The sequence below is a fragment of the Triticum urartu genome, chromosome 7A (genome assembly GCF_056163025.1).
Source record: "Triticum urartu cultivar PI428250 chromosome 7A, HENAU_Tu73, whole genome shotgun sequence".
Lineage (NCBI taxonomy): Eukaryota > Viridiplantae > Streptophyta > Magnoliopsida > Poales > Poaceae > Triticum > Triticum urartu.
In genome coordinates this window covers 114,460,181-114,469,484 of record NC_141879.1, presented here as the reverse complement: position 1 = coordinate 114,469,484, position 9,304 = coordinate 114,460,181, and the positions used below count along the sequence as shown (strand labels likewise).

Below are 9,304 nucleotides of genomic sequence, written 5' to 3'. Positions count from 1 at the left end.
GGCAGCTAGGGTTTTCCCCGAGTCGCCTTGAGGAGACGACGCAGGGAGGGTAGTTTTTCCTTATCATCTGGTGCACTAACATTATAATATCTGGCTGTCATTCCCGGCATATTCATTTAGCTTGGTCAACCAGAGACTAATAACAGGAGCTGGATTCCACTCACCTACCCTCGATGTTGTGCTAGGATGCGACATCCGTGGACCGGCTGCACGTGACAGAGATGCAACAGTTGATTAGTAGTTTTACATACGTGATGCACGTTTCATTGGTGTAAATTCAGTGACAATAACACCTTGTTGACGCTACAAGATCTCTTATTACTTCAGACAATACCCAAATGGGCAAAACATACCATCACCTATGAAATTTCTTGCAAGAGAATTGACATGCCAACCTAGAAATTAGCTCGTAAAAGATATTTTTTCAGTATATCAGGGGGTGTTTGTTTTCAGGGACTTTTTTATGTAGAGACTAGAAAAAAATCCCTCTTAGAGACTTTTTTACCAAACGGGAGGGGCTTTTTAGGGACTAAACTAGTCATTTGGAACTAAATGAAGAAGACTCTAAAGAAGAGTCTTTTTAGGACTTTTTAAGACTTTCCCAACAATGCCCCTCCATGCACCCATTGGCCCGCCACCCCATGGTGTTGTTTGATTGTTATTTTTCTATATACTAGGGCCAACATGATCATTTAATAGTCTCTAGGAAGGGACTAGGGACTTTTTAGTCTCTGGAAACAAACAGGGAGGGACTTTTTAGGGACTAGGGACTTTTTAGTTGAGACTAGAAAAAATCCTAGGACTAGAGAACCAAACACCACCTCAATTAGGGGCAAAGCTAGATACACGGGGCTTTGATTTAGGGGGGATTACGAGGTAATTAGAAATTGATAGGTTGATATTTGGTTAAGTGAGGTGGGCCCACCAGTGAAAATTAGGAGGGTCCAGTTAGAGTAGAGCATGCAGCCTAGTCCGTGAAAGTCCGTCTCTTTTTTCTGTGTGTGTAGTATTATCGATCAGTTATTTCCCCACAATACGATTTTACATCCTGATTAGCTTCTTGGAACTTGCTAGCCTATAGCTCTGCAAGGTTCTCAATCCAAAACAATTTACGGAAATTAAGACAACGGTGTCGCTCATAATATTTTGATAGAAAAAAGGTATTAGAAGTGCATATGTTCCCAGTTCGGGAAACAGGTTGCAACACACGCTCTCTTTTGCCTTACAATTCTGTTATACTCATTCGAGCAACATGAACGAGTAACATCCAGCCTAGACTTGCATCTATGTTGACCAAAACATAGTCTACATCTGAACTTAGAATGTGCAATGCATTATCCATAGGCATCCACACGGTTGCTGGTGCACGACGCAAGTCAACACTGCCTAGCTAGCATTGTTATTTTATCCAGAGTTTTCTAATTAGTCTACCTCCATATATATTATAGATTATAATTAAACCATTAATTCTCCACCTCCAGCTCACTACCGACAGGAAGAATAACCATCACCAACCAGGTACATGTTACAAGCTCTTCATCGTCGCTGACTATCACCCAGGTACGCCCTCCTTTTCGAATTACTTGTCATAGATATGGATATATCTAGATGTATTTTAGTTCTAGATACATCCATTTCTGCGACAATTAATTTGGAACGGAGGGAGTACATGTTACTACCTCTTAATCATCCACTGACCATACATTCTTGTGTACTAGTAGATTAGATACATGTGCATGTTGCTCGTACCTCTTCGTCACCACCCCACTCAGGTATACGTACATGTTACCCAACAATCATCGATTACCACCTGGTATTAAGAGTCAGACAAGCTTAACCGCCAAACCGCCTGGTATTAAGATGTGGGGTTTCACTAAGGCCCTCTTCGTTTAATCCCCTTGCCACAGGGATTGGAGGGATTGGGGGGTTTGAGGTGAATTTTAACTTGCAAGGGATTTAATCTCCTTCAATCCCTTTCAAACCTCTCCAAACCATGTCTAATCGAACAAGGCCTAAAGATGGTCAACGGGAAGACAGCACATGATGATCAGTTCTTATATAACGAGGAGGAACGGAGTGGGAGAAGCACAACAGAGCTAAACCCAGAACCCAGAGAGAAAGCAAAAGAGCACACATGGCGACAAGAATCAAAATGCTCTTGTCTCTTGCCATCTGTGCCGTGCTCGCACTCGTGCACCTTCCGTTCACCACGGCTGGCGGCGGCGAGGGGGCGGCGCCATTCGACTACAAGAAGGCGCTCCACAGCAGCCTCCTCTACTTCGAGGCACAGCGATCGGGCCGCCTGCCGCACAACCAGCGCGTCAAGTGGCGCGGCCACTCTGGCCTCGCCGACGGCCTGCAGCAGGGCGTGGACCTCGTGGGCGGGTACTATGACGCCGGCGACAACGTCAAGTTCGGCCTGCCGATGGCGTTCACGGTCACCATGCTGTCGTGGAGCGCCATGGAGTTCGCGGACGACATCGCTGCCGCCGGCGAGTGGCGGCACGTGCTGGAGGCCATTAAGTGGGGCACCGACTACTTAGTCAAGGCGCACACCGAGCCGTACGTGCTCTGGGCCGAGGTTGGCGACGGCGACACCGACCACTACTGCTGGCAGCGGCCCGAGGACATGACCACGTCGCGGCAGGCCTACAAGGTCGACCGCGACAACCCTGGCTCAGACCTTGTCGGCGAGACCGCCGCCGCGCTGGCCGCCGCCTCCATGGTGTTCCGCCGCTCCAACCCCCACTACGCACAAGTTCTCCTCCACCACGCCGAGCAGGTGCCTAGACATATGCAACGCCATTGTTGTCGCTCTGTTGTACATGCATGAAACATGTTTACTAACGTGTAATGCATATGCAGCTGTTCGAGTTCGGGGACAAATACAGGGGAAAGTACGACAGTAGCATCGGCGAGGCGTATAGCTACTACGCGTCGGTGAGCGGGTACGGCGACGAGATCCTTTGGGCGGCGCTGTGGCTGCACCGGGCGACGGGGAAGGCGAGCTACCTGGACTACGCCGTGGACATGGCCGACGAGTTCGGCGGCACCACCTGGGCCATCACGGAGTTCAGCTGGGACGTCAAGTACGCCGGCCTCCAGATCCTCGCCACCAAGGTGAGCATCAGCTGTACATGACTGCTCAACAAATTAACTATTTATTCTCTAATTTTATATTGCACCATTGTTTCTTCGGGCCCGTGGTATGGCATGCATGATCGAAAATGTTTTCCTCACATATATTTCTTCAAAAAACCAAATCCCTGGACAAAATGTGTTTTTTAACATGTCGTGTCATTTTAGGTGCTGCTGGAAGGGAAGCACCCGGAATACAAGGCGACGCTGGAGAAGTACAAGGCCAAGGCGGAGCACTACCTCTGCGCCTGCCTCAACAAGAACGGCGACGCCGGCAACGTCAACCGCACCGCCGGCGGCATGCTCTTCGTCCGGCAGTGGAACAACATGCAGTACGTCACCAACGCCGCCTTCCTCCTCACGGTCTACTCCCGCTACCTCACCTCCGCGGGCCAGGAGCCGCCGGTGCTGCAGTGCCCCGACGGGCCGGCACACGCCGACGAGCTGCGGTCCCTGGCACGAGCGCAGACCGACTACGTCCTCGGCGCGAACCCTGCCGGCGTGAGCTACTTGGTCGGGTACGGCCAGCGGTTCCCGCGGCGGATGCACCACCGTGGCGCGTCCATCGTGTCCCACCGCGGCGACGGCAGGTTCATCGGGTGCATGCAGGGGTACGACAACTGGTTCCTCCGGAGGGGGGCGAACCCAAACGTGGTCATCGGCGCCATCGTCGGCGGGCCGGACCACCTCGACCGGTTCAGGGACAGGCGCGACAACTACATGCAAACGGAGGCGTGCACGTACAACACCGCGCCCATGGTTGGCATCTTCGCACACTTGCACGGCGAAACGGCCATCACGAAGAAAAGCTGAACAGGAAGAAGTTCTAAGATTAGTGTGAAGTTTTACAAAACTGGTCTAGGATGTTTTTTGTTGGTTTAGTTAACTGCTTAGATTGTTCATATTGGTAGAGAAAGTAGAGAGTGCAGAGTAGTGGTGTATGTGGTTTGCAAACAAGATGAATAGACTGCATGGCATTTTAAGCTGAAAACACATATCTGTGTATACAGTTTGTAGTCGAATAAGGTGATTCCTAAGGGCATCTCCAGCCGTTGGCCCCCCAGAGGCGCCTAAAATCGCCGCCCGGGGTGAGCCGGCGCAAAAATTGGGCCTGGGGCGAGTTGGTCGGCGGCCCCAGGGCCGTCCCCAGGCACGTTTTAAAATAAAAGAAGTTCAGCGAAGTTCGGCTTAAACACGATAAAATTCGGCCAAACACGATAAATTTTGGCCAAATACGATAAATTTCAGCACATTTCGGCGAAGTTCGCGGATTTTCATTACATAGCACATATACATAAACTAATCTAAAGGAAAAACTGGCCGAAGTCGCCGCCATCGTCGTCGTCGGCCTTCTCCTCCTTGACGGGGGCGCCCCTGCTGGACCCCTGCCCGGCGTCGCCATGGCGGACTGGTGGCGGCGCATCGTCGTTGTCATCGCCGCTGTCGCAGATGACGACGACTCCGCCTTCGTCGCGGCCGCGTCGACGCTCCGCGAATCGAAGCAGGGCGGCGCGCTGGCGCTCCTTCGCCTTCTCCAGGCGCTCCTTCTCCATCGCTATGGAGTCCCTGCGCGCCCATTCCAGGGCCGCGTCGTCGTCGTCGAGCTCCGTCGTCATCGGCGCGGCCGGCTCCTTCTTCACCGGCGCGAGCCCCGGCTCCGTCTTTGGCTTGACGAAGCGCGGAGGAGGAGCCGACGAGTAGGCGCGCCGGCCGCCCTCGTTGATGACGATGCCGGCGCTGCGAGTGCGCCGGCCGAGCGGCGTCTCCGCCGCGGGCTCCGCCTTGACGCCGAGCAGGGCCGGAGTGCCGGAGGAGTGCGATGAAGTTCGGGAGGAGGAAGAAGAGGAGGAGGACCCGAACCTCCTTGGTGACCATGGCCCGGCGCGTCGGTGCTGCGCCGGGGCGGCCGCCCTCGTCGGGTACGCCAACGGCTGGTCGTTGCCGCCCTCGAGGTACGTCAGCACGCCCTCGAGTGTGCGGCCAGGGACGCCCCACCACAGGTGGCGCCCCTCGCGGTTCTGCCGGCCGCCAACCACCGACGCGCCTTTGATGGACGCCAAGCGCTGCTGCTGGCGGCGCTCGAAATACGCCGCCCAAGCCGCGTGGTTGTTGGCGGCGTACTGGGGGAGGGAGAGTTGGGCGTCGGTGAGGGAGGCGCGCACGACCTCGACTTCCTCGGCGAAGTACGTCGGCTTCGCCACGGCGTCGGGCAACAGGGGAATGGGCACTCCCCCGGCGCTGAGCCTCCACTCCGTCGGCCCGGCGTGCATGTCCGGCGGCGCCGGGATGTTCGCCTGGAACAGGAGCCAGGACTCCTGTTCGCGGAGCGAACGGCGGCCGAAGCCGTTGGCCGCCGTCTCGTCTCCGGGGTAGCGTTCCGCCATGGCGACGGGCTCGGGAGAGGTAGAGAGATAGAGGGAGGGGCTGGGCGGTGGCGCTCGGGAGAGGTAGGGAGAGGGAGGAGCTGGGCGGCGGCGAGGGGCGGGGCTGGTGTGGGCACAAGCGAGTGCAGGCCACCGGCTATATAGCCGCGCCGCACCCGTGTGTACGCGTGCGAGGGAGGGGAGGCGTCGGCGCGCCGTCCCGTGACGCGCCGCCCGTGAGGAATCAATGGCAAGGCTGACCGGCGGCAGCCTTGGCATTGATTCCCCGCGGGAACCGAGGCCGTTGGGGGAAGACGAGGCGCCGTGTCGCTGACGCGGCGGGCCCGCGGCTGTTTCGCGCCAAAAAAGTTCGCCCCGGCGCCCACGGGCGCCCCCAGCGCGCCGGGTTTGGCCTGGGTCCGCCGGCGCTATTTTCGGCCCAGGCTGGTGAAAATCGGGATCCTGGGGGCGCGACTGGACCGTTTTTTTGGCGCCGGCGCGAAAAAATCGCCTGGGGAGGCCTTCCTGGGGGCGCGGCTGGAGATGCCCTAAGGGCATCTCCAGTCGTTGGCCCCCCAGGAGGGGCAAAAAATCGCCCCCTGGGGGCGCACCGGCGCTAAACCGCGCACTGGGGACGTGATGCCCCCCAGTCGCGGCCCCCACGGGTGTTTAAAATGTCTAAATTCGGCGCAAACACAACGCAAACACGTTTGAGTTCGTTCAAATTTAAACATATTTTACAAAAAAGGAAAAACTACCACGGGCTACCCCCGCCGGCTCCCTCGCCGCCCGCCTCGCCGCCCGCCCACGCGGTTCTACATGCCGAGGAGGCGGTAGAACCGCGTGTAGTCACCGCCGCCGCCGTCGTCGTCGTCGCCCCCACCGACGCCTCCGCCGTCCCTGCCGCATCCCTCCCCCGGTTGGCGCGGCGGGTTGGATGGTCCGGGGGCGACGTAGTCGTCGTCGCTGTCGAGGACCACGACGCCGTGCTCGTCCTCATGCCCACGCTTGCGGGCGGCGATCTCCTCCAGGGCCCGGCGCTGTCGGACCATCTTGTCGCGGAGGTAGTCGTCCCACGCCCACCGTAGGGCATCCTCGTCGGAGAAGCCACGCCGGGCTACCTCCTCGTACTCCGCGGGGAGGCCGGGCTCCGGCTTGGGCTCGACAAGGACGAAGCGGCCGGTGGGGGAGGCGTTGTCGCCGATGCGGACGCCAGAGCTGCGGGTGCGCGCGCTAACAGGCGCGCCCTGGGGCTCCAGCTTGACAGGGCGGAGGTGGAGGCAGGGGGAGCCGCCGGACGAGGAGGAGGACCCCCCGGTCTCCATGCACCTCGGGGTCCAGGAGCTTCCCCGACGGCGTGTGAAGGACGGGGGAGTGGGGTACTCGAGGCGCGGCGTGTTGCCGCCCTCGATGTACTCGAGGACAGCCTCCAACATGCGCCCGGGCACGCCCCACCACCGACGCCGGCCGACGGCGTTGAGCCTGCCGGAGGGCTCGACGCCATTGGTGGCCTCGAGCTGTTCGGCGTGACGGCGGCGGAAATAAGGCTCCCAGAGCGGGCTGTCGGGGACGTACCGTGGCCCCTCCCTCGCCGCACGCGGTAGGGACGAGCGTATGCGTGCGATCTCCGCACGCCGCGCCGCGCCGGTGTGTATCGGGGGCACCGGCACACCGCCGGCGCTGATCCTCCATGCCCCGGGCACCCGCATGTCCGGCGGGACCAGGTACTCGGCCTCGAAAAGGAGGCGAGCCTCGTTCTCATGAAGATGGCGGCGGCCGAAGCCGTTCGCCGTCGCCTGGGAAGCGCTCGGGCATGGGTGTGATGAACTGGCGACGGCGAGAGAGAGGAGAGGGAGGAACGACGATGGCGAGAGAGTGCGAGTCGCCGAGTGCGCTGGGGCGCGTCTTATATAGGCCGAGGCGCCGCCAGTGCGCGAGCCGCCGTGAGTACGCGTGGCGGGCGAGGGAGGGCGAGGGACGCGCGTCATCCGGTCTTCACTGCGCCGCCCGTGAGGCATCAATGGCGCAGGCTGGCCGGCGCGGCAGCGCGACAGCTTTGGCATTGATTCGCTGCGGGAAACGAGGCGATGAGGACGACGAAGGGGAGAGAAGAGGGTAGAGTCGCTGACGCGGCGGGCCCACGGCTGTTTCGCGCCAAAACAGTTCGCCCCGGCGCCCCCGGGCGCCCCCAGCGCGCCGGGTTCGGCCTGGGTCCGCCGGCGCTGTTTTCGGCCCAAGCCGGCGAAAATCGGGCTCCTGGGGGCGTGACTGGGCCGATTTTTCGGCGCCGGCGCAAAAAACAACGCCTGGGGAGGCCTTCCTGGGGGCGCGGCTGGAGATGCCCTAACCCTTTGCGCGCGCAATGCCAATCACGACCGCACAAGCTACGTGCGGATCCGAGCCGGCTAGCCCACTGGACCCAGGTCTGAAAAATATATTCCTCCTTCACTGGCCGGTATACAAATCAAATATGTACCTAGGCTACTGCCCGACGCCTCCATTCTCTCTCTCTCTCATTATCTTTGAGAATCCAGCCGGTCCTCCTCCCGTCCCCTCCCCCACAGCCGGCGGCCCTCCCGATCTGGAGGCCTCCGACCAGATTAGCTCCTCCATACCACGGTGTGCCTCGCGGTGTCCCCGCTCGCTCGCCGTCACCCAGCTCGCTGCGGATCTGGGAAGTCCGCACTCACCAAGCCTCCGACGTCTCCTGGCACCAGATCCGGCGACGAACAGGCTGTCTTGTGCCTCCTCCTCAAGCTCACGAGCTGGGATTGCCTCTTCTTGCTTGCCAATGGATTTGTAGTTCAAGGTGATTAGGATTTATTTGCAGCAGTGTAATATTGATTGTTGCGTGATGGATCTAGTAGCACATGGATCCACCATGTTTAATCTTGGTCTTCTGTTCTCTGTGATGAACTTGCATGGGCTACCTTGATCGATTTGTGTCCACAAAAAGGCTAGCACAATTTAGGCCCTCTGATTCTTTGTTGGGATTTGACTACAAGATGGACAAAGTTTTGTCTGCGTTAAGGTTACCTTTCAGCTCTCTGATAAAATAAGCTGCAGTTTATTTTGTTTGCACTGACAGGTGAAATCCCTTTGTATAGATATGCTTTATTTCCAAGTTCTCAGCATAGATTGAATTTTTTTGGGCAGATTTGTACAAGAACTTTTTGGATGTCCGGATCGTCCTTTGCTGAAAATTGATGAAGGACTTTATCTTTTTACAAGGAACTCTGTTTCTACAAAGCGGTCTCTTTGTATAAATTGCTGAAGAACTTTATTGTTGTATGTAAAAGAGAATGCTTTTTCTTGCCATATTGATGTTAATAGAACTTTATGTTTAACTAGCTGGCAGTTTGTATGAATCCTTGAATAACTTTGTGTACATGTGAATTTGAAGGTTATGAAAATAGTACAAAACTTTATGAAGGCAATTTATGGACTTTATCACAAGTTCAGTAGAACTTTTCTGATTTTTTGCCCCTTTGTCGACTCTGCTAGAAAGTGGCATTTTTATGAATGTTACTACTACCATTTTTTGTGACTTATGAATTACCGACCAGATTAAACATATGCGTGTCAGTTCTTCAAATGTTACAGAATTTGTATCTAGACTTGCATAGATAATGAGCAGCGCATCCCTCGTGACGAATCTGAAGGACATGGGCCATGGGTCTGGTTGTCAGGAGAATCTATCGGCCATGGCCCCACATTTGCTGCAATACAGCTTCATATACACACAACAGTATATCACATGTCCTGGGAATACACTGCATGGCTAAGAACATGGTGGGGGCATG

General features: G+C 56.7%; 1 protein-coding gene across 1 annotated transcript; it reads left to right on the top strand.

The window, feature by feature from the left end:
- The first annotated feature begins 2,116 nt into the window (after positions 1-2,116).
- On the top strand, positions 2,117-4,090 carry LOC125522087 (endoglucanase 21-like). The gene is made up of 3 exons (XM_048687159.2): positions 2,117-2,782; positions 2,866-3,120; positions 3,307-4,090. Exons 1-3 carry the CDS (start codon positions 2,135-2,137, stop codon positions 3,949-3,951), a joined length of 1,548 nt encoding a protein of 515 aa, XP_048543116.1. The 5' UTR covers positions 2,117-2,134; the 3' UTR covers positions 3,952-4,090.
- Positions 4,091-9,304: the final 5,214 nt, after the last annotated feature.